A 13961-nucleotide genomic window follows, 5' to 3' on the forward strand; every position below is an offset into this window, starting at 1 on the left:
ATGAATATTTAATTATACGAAGTGGAACAGCTTCAACAGGACAGATTGAGAAATCCCCACCCCAAAATGTCCAATAGCCTGGCACTTAAGGTATTCACCTGGGATATGGGAGACTGGGGTTCAAGTCCCTAATCCAGAGAAGGGTTTGAATCTGGGTCTCCTCCAGTCCAGGTGTGTGCTAACCACTGGGCTATTGGCTGTAATGGGGGCAGGCTCTGTCTTGGGTTGTTTATGTGAAAGGACTGGTGTGTCTTAGGCAGCTAGGGTAAGATACACAAAAAGACTGTCTCCTATACATCACTGACTTTCACAAAATTACCACTCAGCTGCCACCAAACGATGTAGGCACCTAAATCCCTAAGGGCACCTGCATTTCTGCTGGTGGGCATGCCCAAAGCTGACTAAATCCTGACACTGCCCTCACAGCTAACAAGACATTCAGAGCCTAAGCTGCTTCTTTGAGTAGATGCAACCATGTATTCCACTTAGGTGTGTGCGTGCCTAGGGCTCTGGAGCCAGAGAACTTTGCTTAGCAATGCCTGTAAAGGGGCAGCGCTTCCACCTCCTTGCCATAGCCTCTGGCTATATGAGGCGGCACCACCCTGACCCCTTTCATTTCCTTCTTACTGCCTGTGGCTGGAGTCATAGCTTTGTGTGGTTCTTAACCATGCAATCTCTCACTGTCTTTTTCTAGTGTTTGTTTTAGTCGTATATAATTAGTACCCTTAGTGTTAGTTAAAGGTAGTGTTAATTACATTTAGTTAAGTATTTCCCCGGTGATGCCCTCACCATGGTTTAAACATTATGTGGGGAGAGCGATCCCCAACAACAATCCCCACACACTGCTTACTATGACGTCTACGTCAAGGAGCGATGTGCAGTTTCTAGGTCGTTCTTGAAAGGAACTCAGCTGGCTAGGGACCTTCGCCTAAAGCAGCACCTGCTTGAACAGGCCATCTGGCCTGCTTAAGCACTGAGGACCTCCTCAGATTGGAGGTCACCTCAGGTTTTGAGAGTGCTGCCATTTCATGCTCTGGAGCCAACGCCTCTCCAAAGGGATGGAGGAGTTGTTCCCCATCGAATGCACAGAGGAAAAGGTCACATAAGACCAATCAAGACCACTCCAGGTCTCATGAAAACTCTTCTGCCTCCTCCAGAAAGAGTGTGGACTAGCATCGTGTTAATGCCAGCATACATGAGGGTGTGGGTGCCTCTAACTGCTTCCTGATACTGAGCAGAGAGGTCAGAGACCCTCTACCATTGACTCTGATTCTTGAATCCAGTACCGACAAGAGTGATGCTGGCACCAGTTGTTTCCACGCTGGCGGCATATCAGGCAGCAACAGGCCTCCTTTGCTTTTCCATCCTGACCCCTCCATTGATCCAGGCTTTTGCCAGGGCTGTGTTGTTTATAGCTCCATTGTGTGGACGGGCCCCTGAACCTTTTGGTCCTTTGTCACCACACTCCAAAGTTCCCCTTCCACAGTCTGTGGAAGCAGGGTTTGTATGGGCTTGATGCAAGGGACCTCTTTGGCACTGGGAAACTCCTTGGTACCATTGCATTCACACCACTGATATTACCGTGGCAGCTCTCACTGCCCTCCACTTTGGAACCGTCAGCTACTTTGGTGCCACCACTGATTTTGGGGTCCACACCTCTCCCCCCATCGGGAACAATTTGGCAGCACTTGGCTCTTCCTCGCCTTTAATACCTGAGGATTTCAAGGCCTAACAGAACTTTTGGCGGTGCATGGCTGCTTCCCTGGGCATTCAGGCAGAGTTCCTGCAGGAGAGCACCATTATGTTGCTGAATATCCTTCAGCTGTCTGCTCCTGGGAGAGTGGCTCCTCTTATTAATGATGCACTCCTAGATGCAAATGTTCTTTGGAGAATGCCAGCTTCAGTATCATGTACAACAAAGCACATGGAGAAACACTGTTTTGTCCTGGTGCAGGGATCTGAGGGCTTTTATTTTCACCTGGACCCAAATTCCTGGTCTTAACTGTGGTGAACAATAAAGGCCGGCAGGGCAGATTTAAGTCCACTGCTAAGGATGAGGACTCTAAAAGGATGAACTTTATGGGTAGGAAGATTTATATCTCCTCCTCTTTCCAAATGCAGATTTCAAACCAGCAGGCATTGTTGTCCAAATACAAATTTGTAAATTAGATGTTCATGTCTAAGTTTGCAGACCAGCTGTCTGAAATCTCCAGAGAGAAATTTTGGGCGTTCATTACCAAAGGCTGCTTGATGGCCAAGAGATCATTGCAATCCATGCTGAACATCACGGACACTTCACTCAGAGTTGTGGCCTCCATGAGACCAAGAGAAGGGTATCTTGGCTGCAGAATTTGGGCATTACTCCTGACATGCAGCAGGCTATAGATGATCTGCCCTTCAATGGCTGGGTGCTTTTTTCAGACAAGATGGACAAGACTCAGTACTTCAAAGATTCTAGGGCCACCCTACATTCCTTTGGTTTGTATACACTGGCAGTGCAAAGGTGCCACTATGGGCAGCAGCAGCAATACTGTCCACAATGCACTTTTGGGCAGTCTCAGCCTTCCATCACAGTTTGGATGTGCCTAAGGCTCTTGGGCCACATATCTGTTTGCATGCAGATGGTTCAGTTAACAATATTGCGCCTTTACCCCTTCAAATGTAGCTCAGGACGGTTTACCATCTGACTCTTCATTCCTTGGAGAGATCGGTCCATCTCCCTCCACTCGTCCTGGACTCCTCGAAGTGGTGGATGCTTCCAGAAAGTATACGTCAGGGCATTCCCTTTGTCCAGGCCCTACCAACCAGGTCTGTTGTCACTGACATCTCCCTGGTGGGCTGGGGGCACATCTGGAGTCACTGAAAATTCAGGTTTCAGAGTAGCAGCTGTGTTAGTCTGTATTCGCAAAAAGAACAGGAGTACTTGTGGCACCTTAGAGACTAACAAATTTAAGCATAAACTTTCATGAGCTACAGCTCATTTCATCAGATGCATTCAGTGGAAAATACAGTGGGGAGATTTATATACATAGAGAACATGAAACAATGGGTGTTACCATACACACTGTGGGAGTGATCACTTAAGGTGAGCTATTACCAGCAGGAGAGTGGTGGGGGGGAAACCTTTTGTAGTGATAATCAAGGTGGGCCAGTTCCAGCAGTTGACAAGAACATCTGAAGAACAGTGCAGGGTGGAGGGGGGAATAAACATGGGGAAATAGTTTTACTTTGTGTAATGACCCATCCACTCCCAGTCTCTATTCAAGCCTAAGTTAATGGTATCCAGTTTGCAAATTAATTCCAATTCAGCAGTCTCTCGTTGGAGTCTGTTTTTGAAGTTCTTTTGTTGAAGAATAGCCACTCTTAGGTCTAATCGAGTGACAAAAGAGATTGAAGTGTTCTCCAACTGGTTTTTGAATGTTATAATTCTTGACATCTGATTTGTGTCCATTTATTCTTTTATGTAGAGACTGTCCATTTTGACCAACGTACATGCCAGATGGGCATTGCTGGCACATGATGGCATATATCACATTGATAGATGTGCAGGTGAATGAGCCTCTGATAGCGTGGCTGATGTGATTAGGCCCTATGATGGTGTCCCCTGAATAGATATGTGGACACAGTTGGCAACAGGCTTTGTTGCAAGGATAGGTTCCTGGGTTAGTGGTTCTGTTGTGTGGTGTGTGGCTGCTGGTGAGTATTTGCTTCAGGTTGGGGGGCTGTCTGTAAGCAAGGACTGGCCTGTGTCCCAAGATCTGTGAGAGTGATGGGTCGTCCTTCAGGATAGGTTATAGATCCTTGATGGTGCGTTGGAGAGGTTTTAGTTGGGGGCTGAAGGTGATGGCTAGTGGTGTTCAGTTATTTTTTTTGTTGGGCCTGTCCTGTAGTAGGTGACTTCTGGGTACTCTTCTGGCTCTGTCAATCTGTGACTGTTTCTTCACTTCAGCAGGTGGGTATTGTAGTTGTAAGAATGCTTGATAGAGATCTTGTAGGTGTTTGTTTCTGTCTGAGGGGTTGGAGCAAATGTGGTTGTATCGTAGAGTTTGGCTGTAGACAGACACCTACAAGATCTCTATCAAGCATTCTTACAACTACAATACCCACCTGCTGAAGTGAAGAAACAGTCACAGATTGACAGAGCCAGAAGAGTACCCAGAAGTCACCTACTACAGGACAGGCCCAACAAAAAAAATAACTGAACACCACTAGCCATCACCTTCAGCCCCCAACTAAAACCTCTCCAACGCATCATCAAGGATCTACAACCTATCCTAAAGGATGACCCACTCTCACTGATCTTGGGAGACAGGCCAGTCCTTGCTTACAGACAGCCCCCCAACCTGAAGCAAATACTCACCAGCAGCCACACACCACACAACAGAACCACTAACCCAGGAACCTATCCTTGTAACAAAGCCTGTTGCCAACTGTGTCCACATATCTATTCAGGGGACACCATCATAGGGCCTAATCACATCAGCCACACTATCAGAGGCTTGTTCAACTGCACATCTACCAATGTGATATATGCCATCATGTGCCAGCAATGCCCCTCTGCCATGTACATTGGTCAAACTGGACAAACTCTACATAAAAGAATAAATGGACACAAATCAGACGTCAAGAATTATAACATTCAAAAACCAGTTGGAGAACACTTTAATATCTTTTGTCACTCAATTACAGACCTAAGAGTGGCTATTCTTCAACAACAGAACTTCAAAAACAGACTCCAACGAGAGACTGCTGAATAGGAATTAATTTGCAAACTGGATACAATTAACTTAGGCTTGAATAGAGACTGGGAGTGGATGGTTCCTTACACAAAGTAAAACTATTTCACCATGTTTATTCTCCCCCACCGTTCCTCAGATGTTCTTGTCAACTGGTGGAAATGGCCCACCTTGATTATCACTACAAAAGGTCGTCCCCCCCACTCTCCTGCTGGTAATACCTCACCTTAAGTGATCACTCTCGTTACAATGTGTATGGTAACACCCATTGTTTCATGTTCTCTATGTATATAAATCTCCCCACTGTATTTTCCACTGAATGCATCCGATGAAGTGAGCTGTAGCTCACGAAAGCTTATGCTTAAATAAATTTGTTAGTCTCTAAGGTGCCACAAATACGCCTTTTCTTTTTGAAAATTCAGGGTCTGTGGTCGGAGCAGGAAGAGTCTCTGCATATCAACATGCTGGAGCTTCAGGCCATCTATGATACTTGTCCCGCCTTTCTGAACCGCATCAGGGGGAGCCATCATTTACATATTTACCAATGATACTGCTGTGATACATTATGTGAACAGACAAGGGGAGCACAATCCAGGGTGGTTAGGTTATGGCAGTTCTGCATCGAGGAGACTATCACTCTAGTAGCCGATTGTTTTCCCGAGGCCCAGAATCATCTCACAGGCCATCTCAAGAAATTTTTCCTTGAGTCATGAGTGGTCCCTGAAACAAGCATCCTGCAGGTCATCTTTGCAGCTGGGAGCATTCCAACAACCAACCTGTTTGCTACAAGGGACAACAGGAAATACTATCTGTTCTGCTCTTGAGGGGAATTCTGTCCAGGCTCCCTGACTGACACCTTCCGTCTCAGCTGACATCAGCTCTTCTGTATGTTTTTTCCCAATCCCAGTCATACAACAAGTTTCAGAGTAGCAGCCGTATTAGTCTGTATTCGCAAAAAGAAAAGGAGTACTTGTGGCACCTTAGAGACTAACAAATTTATTAGAGCATAAGCTTTCGTGAGCTACAGCTCACTTCATCGGATGCATCCGATGAAGTGAGCTGTAGCTCACGAAAGCTTATGCTCTAATAAATTTGTTAGTCTCTAAGGTGCCACAAGTACTCCTAGTCATACAACAAATCATCCTCAAACTGAAAGCGGATCAGGCCAAGCTTATCCTCCTTGTACCAGCGTGGCTGAGGCAGTGTTTATTCTCCAACCTTGCGCTGTCAATTCAGCCTCCTTTATCCCTTCATCTTCATCCTGACCTACTCACTCAGAATCATGGTCTTGCCTTGCATCCTACACTCAGCTCCTGCATCTCACTGTGTGGCTGTTTTGTGGTTAAACAAGAATGGAAAGTGTTGTTTGGCAGCCATTCTACAGGTTCTATTAAATAGAAAGCCCTGTACCAAAATCACCTGTTTGAGAAAATGGAAGCATTTTTTGGTGTGTTCATTGGCCTGCAGAATTCAACTGATGCTGGTCTCTATCCAGGACATCTTAGAGTAGTTGCTGTGTCTTTAGTTGCCTGGTGGTGCCTTTAGCTCTTGAGGTCGCACCTGGTAGTAATTTCAGTGTTTCATCCACCCATTCTTGGAAGATCAGTCTTTTCCAGTGCCGTGGCAGCAAGATTCTTTAAAGGCCTTGTTCATCTCCATCCTCCAGGGTCTCAAAGCCAGTTCCTCTGTGGGACCTTAATACTTTCCTGGTGGACTTAATGGGACCTCCATTTGAGCCTCTGGCATCTTAACCCTTTCTTCTTTCTGTCAGAAAACTGCTTTCCTGGTTTCAATAACATCTGCAAGGGGAGTCTCTGAGTTGTAGGCTCTGAGAGGCTCCTTATACAGGGTTCTTGAAGGACAAAGTGCTTTATGGCCAAACCCAATATTCTTGTCTAAAGTGGTCTCCCAGTTTTATTTGAACCAGGTGGTATATGTACCCATGTTTTTTCCTAAGCTGCATTCAGCTCCAGAGGAGCAGTATCTCTATACATTAGTTGTCAGATGATATCTTGCCATTATACCATTACTGCATCTTCCAGAGCTAATGCAAACTTTGGAAGGGCAGTCCAGCAATCCTTAGTTAGACTCTGAGCCCCGCCTCCTGTGGATACTCCTTGTGCATCACCTAAGTGGAATACTCGGTTGCATGTAATTGAAGAAGAAGAAACAGTTACTTATTGTAACTGGTTCTTGTAGATGTGATACAGACATGAATTCCACGACCCATCCTCTACCTCCTTTGCATCAAAGTCTGGTCTCTGGATGTTCGTTGCAAAGGAGCTGAGTGGGGTTGGGGCGGCACTGCCTTCAAAAGTCTGGAGTGGTGCTATGGCCATGAGGCATGAGCGCTCGCCTTCTGCAGGTACTGCTAGGGAAAATTCTCTTCCTCTGGTGCACTGGGTACACACACACCTAAGTGGAATACACATGTCTGCATCACATCTTGAAGAATCAGAGTTAGTAAGTAACCTTTTCTTACACCCAAGCCACAGTGGAATTCTCAAAGTAGGCGTTCCCCTGCCCATCTCACTTGTGCAGGGCCTGATCTGGTTGATGCACTCAGAGCATGCTGAACCCACACAAAAGGGTAAGCAAGTCATCATCTGCTAGCCTGGTATTTACAGCAAGCACCAGGAGTGTAGGAAACGTGTGTTAGAGCAGGGTTATGAAAACAGGTCTCCCATACCCCCAGGTGTGTGCAGTGGGTTATTGGGGGCTGGACTTGATGGCCTCTTGAGAGCCCTTCATTCCTATAATTTTAAAATGGGGTAGAGGAGTGTCTCTTCAATTCTTTGTGAGAAAGAGCTCACCTGGTTTGGGTACCTAAATCCAGGAAAGGGTTCAAGGCTAAGAATCCTGAGCAGAGATAGGCGCATCCTTCCAGCCTGTCAATTTGGTATGTAAATCCCTTTGTGAATCTGGGCCCTAAGCCCTCTGCATTTCACTCCTGGTCAGCTCAGGCAGTTCCCTGCTCAGTTGCTGGCTTCTGAGAATCTGGTTCATAGGTGCTTAACTCTTCCCATACAATGCATGGGGAGTCTGACCACCTAACTCGGGATGTGAATTCCACTTTGTGGCAAGGTGCCTAGGAGTTAAGTGTTGCAATGCCAAGATCCCCTGCGTGAGCACAACTATGCAGGACTTAATCCCTGCTCATTATATTTTTGGGCCATTGCTGTCATTCACAATGGCTGCCAGGGAGTATGCATTCCTCAGTATATTGCACTGGTCCACTGACTAACCATCTTGCTGTACAACTCTTGGGGAAGTACTTTGTGTACATCTTTGGAGGGAGCTTGCATGGACAACCATAGAGTCATAGAAATGTAGGTCTGGAAGAGACTTGGAGAAGTCATCAAGTCCAGCCCCCCTGCTCTGAGGCAGGACCAAGGAAACCTAGACCATCCCTGACAGATGTTTGTCCAACATGTTCCTAAAAACCGCCAATGATGGGAATTCTACAACCTCCTTTAGAAGCCTATTCCAGAGGTGAACTACCCTTATAATTAGAAAGTGTTTCCTAATATCTAATGTAAATCTCCCTTGCTGCAGATTAAGTCCATTACTTCTTGTTCTATCTGAGCAGCTGGCCCCTGAATCCATGACTTCCGCAACCTCCATGACAGACACGGAGCCCTAATTATTATCAACTTTGAACACAAATTTGTTCTCCTTGACTAGCTTTATAGCTACCTCTTCTCTGCCCCTTATTATTATGGTTTCTACAACAACAGACTTCAAGCATACTGCAAGCAGAACCTGGAAATGAATGTTACAGTGGAAAATGTGCTCCAGGTAATTGTCCCTGATTCATTTTAATTAGTCATTGGTAATCAAATACAGTAAATATTCAAGAAATTCAAAGGGTCCAGCAACACCAGTCAGAAGAGTCTGTGATATATTCACATTCTTAGACAAAAATAATTGGCTAAACTGCAGTTAAGATTGTAGGGATACTATAGTTTTTGGGTGGAAAAGCATTAGAATGCCATGGAATTGAAACAGAATTTGTAAACGAGAATATGCAAAATTTGAAAGTATGGGGATGAGTTAAAACATTTGATGTTTCTAGGCCAAGCTGTTATACAGATGTGACTGGGGAAAGTGTATTAAAATTTTTACAGAATAAGTAATACCTGTGTTCTTCTTCAGAGGCTTCTGTGCATCCCTACTTGCAGATCTGACATCCTCTGGCTTCAAGTTCATGGAACTTCTACTACAGCTGTATCCAGTGGGGCTGCATAAGCCCTCTAGTGATGTCAGTGCTCAATATCTGAATATAAGGCAGTGCAGACCCCAGTGTCTTCATTTCCTTCTCCTCTCCTGTGCAAAGCAGTGGGATCCTCACTGTCTGTGACTTTTTGTCTAATTATTTAATAGACCATCTTTGCCATCTGAATTTTCTTTTATTCACTTTAATTAAAAGGAAGAGAGAATAGTTTAGGAGATTGATCTGGTGTTGGTCCATGCAAAGATGGCAGGAGTAGAGCCCTAGAAAGGCTGTAAGAAAATCTGACAGTCTATCTGAAATCAGACATGTATGTTTAATGTCTGGTGTGCTCAGATGAAGCTCACACTCCATCACATTCATCCCCAGAGTATGCCATGATCAGCAATTAAGTCTAAAGGCCTATCTGTCTTTCAAACTAGTGACACTCTGACAGCACAGGCCCTGCTATCAGGCTGTCAAGGCAATAAAATCTGGACCCACAATGACCCTCCTTGGCACAAAAATACACTCTATTAAATGAGTGAAGACTTGTAACCTGGCTCAGCCTCTTCACCAGCCTCAACTTGGGCCTCTAACAAGGGTTCCAGTGCCAGGTCTGTGCCTCAGGCAGCACTGACCTCCCCTGTGAAGCATCATCGGGCGTTTTCATCTGCATTGGCACTTGTGATGTGGATAAGTTTGACTCCCCAAATGGTATTAGTTTCAAGACCCGTTTATTGAGAGAACATCCTCAGCTATTGAAGATCCTTCTATGGCACCTGCTGCACCATCCTAGGAATATACACCATCTGCACAGAAGAAGCAAGGGAAGGAAAGCATAGGTCTGGTTCTGGGGAAGTGAAGAAGGAAAAAAAGAAATTCCCCAGGGCTGATTTTGGAGACGGTCTCAGCTCCTAAGTTGTCTCTGGCCCTGCAACAGCTGCAGACTTCCCCAGTTCATGTTCCTGGTAATCTGGCAACTTTTCCCAAGACTAGTCAACTAGTCCACATACAAGATTTTTGCTTCACTGGTGCACGGTTTGGCTTTGGAACTTTCTCCTGATTCATCCCTGGAATTCCTGTTCAGTGATGCCCAGGATCTCCCTTTGGCTTCACTCAGGCCCCCTTTGAGTGAACATCACCATCAGCCTTCATACACCTCTTCAGTTCCACAGAGCACTCTGTCTTCCATGATATCAGGAGATCTCAGATGTTGCTGTGGCCTTCCTTCACAAAGCCTTAAGGACACTACTTGGTGGTGCTTGAACTGTGTGGTCTCTGCTGCATTAGAAAAGATAAAGGGTACTAAATCTGCTCCCTGGGCACAGAATTTCCTCGCTCAGTAGGAAATCATATTTGTTGGGATCCATGTGTATTGCCAGTTACTAAGCAGTGACAAGATACTAACAGTACACCCTCTGGGATGCTATTGTTCTGTATTTGATTCCTAAAGATCAGGCTAAGGCAGCAAAGGATCTTGCCACTGAAGCAGAAATATGGCCTGTCATTCCCCCCCAATGCCCCTTGCAACAGAGCCACGGCCACACAGATATTCATGAATTAACTCCTCAGACCCCAGAATCACAAGTGTGAATACAGAATTTGAAAGTCAAGGCCATTTTACTGAAAAAATCAACAAAACTTTTAGAGGCTTTTGTGGTAAGACAAGGAACATAAACCAGAGCCTAGTATGAGACCTAAGGCCTGAACTAAAGTAATGGTCAAGACTTTGCTAACATAAAGCAAGTTAAGCTGTGAGTCAGAGGCAGGCTCTGCTCACAGGAGCTGGCAAGAAGAAGGCTAATGTTGCAAATATACATGTACCTAAAAGATACTAAGCACTAGTCATATAAACATGTGCCAGGACAGTACCAGAATATTCCGGTACTAGCACATTCCACATAGATAACAAGGAGCATACTGACCCATCCTAAAGATAGGGGCAGGAGGGTAATAAGATGGATAGAGTTGTTTTGTTTGAACCAACATGTACAAGGTGAGAGGCAGCACCCTAACACATAGTGGGGTTGTACCTCTATACGTCAGAGTAATGTGTATAAAAAATGTACTCCTGAAGGGTTGTCTTTGTCTGACCTAGGGGGCAATGGAGAGTCCCACCACTGATTAAGCAGGTCCATTGTCAGGGGGTACATATTTGTAGTAAGTCCTGTAGAGTCTGCGGGAAACTATTACTGTGCTTCGTTTGACAATAAACCTGGCCGGGTGCCTTCGTACCTTATCGGAGTCTGTGGTCATTGGGGGTTCTCTTGGGGTCTGCTGTGTCAGCTACCTGCTCAGAGCTGGAGCAGCACACAGAGGGAACGCACACGTGCAGCTGAATGTTATCAACATTGAACAGAGTAGAGCACCACACTGGTGACATCTGACGACATTGGTGTGGTGACACCCCAGTTGGGAGCCGCATTCCATTTTCTTGCACGCTCTTCTCTTCATCTACCACCTCCACATCCTTTAGAGACTTCACAAAGCCAAGTATGAAATCACATCAGATGCTGGGTACTGAAGACTACACATCAAGGTTACTCCATACAGTTCTTCGCAATCCTGCTTCCCAGCCCCCCTTCTCAGTTCCTCTTCACAGATCCTTTGGAAGATAGATGGCCTGAAGACACACATCAGAACCTTCAAAATGAGGATGATCACTATGGCAGTGGTTCTCAACCAGGGGTCCGGGGCCCACTGGGAGGCCAAGAGCTGGTTTCAGGGATTCCGTCAAGCAGGCCCAGCATTAGACTTGCTGGGGCCCTAGGCAGAAAGACGAAGCCCCACTGTATGGGGCTGAAGCCTGAGGCCCCAAGCCCTACTATGCAGGGGCCCAAGCCCCACCGCCTGGGGCAGATGCCACAGCCTGAGCAACTAAGCTTTGTGGGGCCCCTTATGGCGGAGGACCCTGGATAATTGCCCTGCTTGCTACCCCCTAATGTTGGCCCTGGCTTTTATTTGCAGAAAAACAATTGTGGCACAGGTGGACCGTGGAGTTTTTTTAGCATGTTGTGGGGGCCTCAGAAAGAAAGATTGATAACCCCTGCTGGTTCGTCATCCCCCTCCCTATTCCAAAGAGACTGAAGGCTTATCTACATGAACATTGAGTTCTCAGAAAGCTGGGTGAAAATCTACCCTGCACTAGTGTGCCACTCACTAAGTATTCATGTGGACCCAGCTGCTGTGCACTGAAAGTTTCCTGGTATACTTTGATCTACCCCACTTTGAAACAGGAATAGATTAAAGTGCATTAGGGAACTTTTAGTGTGTCAGCAGGATCCCTACAGAAACTTACCCCACACTAGCATGCCACACACTACGTTTTCACCCCAGCTTTCTGCAAATTAGTGCTCATATAGACAAGCCCTGATGTATGATTCTTGATTTGAAGGACACCTACTTTCACAGATATAAAGCAATCACATAGGAAATGCATGAAGTTTTGCATAGGAGAAAAGTTTTTACAATACAGCATTCTCCGTCAGCCTGCCAACAGCACTAAGAATATTTACTGAGCGCCTGGCTGTGGTGACAACCCACCTAAGGAAAAGAGGAATATATGTTTTGCCATATCTATACAACTGACCTCTCAAAGCTAGATCATGGCAGGAACTCTTCTGCTCGTTGGTCCTGACCTGCCATTTAATCAAGTCTTGGGGGCTCAAAATCAAGTGGGGCATGTTGAACTGTGCCCTTGTAAGAGCCTCACTTTTATTGGCACAGTCTGAGACTAACCTGTGGATAAGATGTTGCTGTCAGAGAACAGATTTCACAGTACTGGTCAAACTCTGCAAACCTTGCAATATCAGCTTTGCCAAATTATCTGGTTCTTTCTGAGGCTCATGGGACTTAGGCAAGAGCTAGGCATCTGGACACTCCTGGTGATGCAGCAGTATGCCTGCCCACAGGCAGTAAGATAGGCATCTAGGGAATTTTTAGTGCAAGTACCTGAGTGCCGAGTGAGTTCAGGCCCTTGCAGGGTTTGGCAGGGGGTTGTGCATCACAGTGGTGCTGAAAGCAGGACTTAAGTGCCTAAAATAGGGACTTATGCACCTAATTCCTTTCATGCATTCAGGCCAAGGCAACTAGACCAACATGAGTGGTCTCTGGAAACATCATTGTCTTGCCATCTCTTCTGAACGTAAACATCTGTGCTAAAATGCTTTGCTATCAAGGCAGAAAGGGTCACCTTTTCTGTTCAATAATGGTCAGGAAGAAGGAGTCTCTCAGGGTCACATTCCTCCTGGACTGGAGCAAGAACTTTGTACATTCTTGGCAGTACCTTGTATGCTGAGAGAAGGTAAAAACTATTGTCATTGCTCCAGAGTGTCTTAGAGCACTTGTATGCCAAGCTGTTACATCCTCCTTTGAGCTACCATGTCACGTTCTGCTGTCTCCTGACCTTCTATTTCAGGCTGGAAGAGAATTCTCCATCCAGATCTAGTATCCCTGCATCTCACTGCCGGGCTGTTAGATTCTTAACCAACTCTGACCTGTCTTGTTCTGCAAGAGTGAGAAAGATTCTTCAGTCTAGAAAACATGTGACACACATGTACTGTGTTCAAAGTGGAAGATATGCTCCACTTGGGCAATGGCTGAAGGATTGTTCTAGAGTGCTACCCTCCATTCTAGACCATTACCAAAAGGAGACCAGTCTGTTCAATTCATCCCCAAAAATCCATCAGGATGCAGATTCTGTATGCCAACTCCATCTGCAAGGGTCTAGTGTGGTTGGGGAGTTCATTTCCCCCACACTCTGCAATCAAACATTCCATCTAAGGCTTTGCCAACACCTTTCTCTTGTGAGGGAGCCTCTTTCTGCATGGGACTTGCACTGGGTGCTAGCAAAGGTCATGGAACCCCACCTCTGAACCACTGGCAAACTGCTTTTTGGACTATCTCTTACAAAAAAGCCTAATTCAATGCCATTATGTCAGCTTGGAGAGTCAGTCAGTTGCAGATTTAATGGTGACCTAGCTTTACACGTAAGGTTGAGGGATTTCTATATC

The 13961-nt window shown here is 45.8% G+C and overlaps 1 protein-coding gene across 13 annotated transcripts in view; it reads left to right on the top strand.

The window, feature by feature from the left end:
• LZTR1 (leucine zipper like transcription regulator 1) overlaps positions 1-13961 on the top strand; it is a 310867-nt gene that overhangs the window by 248968 nt on the left and 47938 nt on the right. For 9 of the 13 annotated variants that reach the window (XM_043500716.1, XM_038379621.2, XM_043500715.1 and 6 more), the window contains one exon: positions 8429-8534. The exons of 3 other annotated variants lie outside the window; for them this stretch is intronic. In XM_043500716.1, the coding sequence (XP_043356651.1) occupies positions 8429-8534 (106 nt within the window). Of the gene's footprint in view, positions 1-8428; positions 8535-8891; positions 10835-13961 lie in introns of those variants that run through there. One more of the 13 variants, XM_038379620.2, reaches the window with a different exon arrangement.

Source organism: Dermochelys coriacea, chromosome 21 (assembly GCF_009764565.3).
Source record: "Dermochelys coriacea isolate rDerCor1 chromosome 21, rDerCor1.pri.v4, whole genome shotgun sequence".
Taxonomy (NCBI): domain Eukaryota; kingdom Metazoa; phylum Chordata; order Testudines; family Dermochelyidae; genus Dermochelys; species Dermochelys coriacea.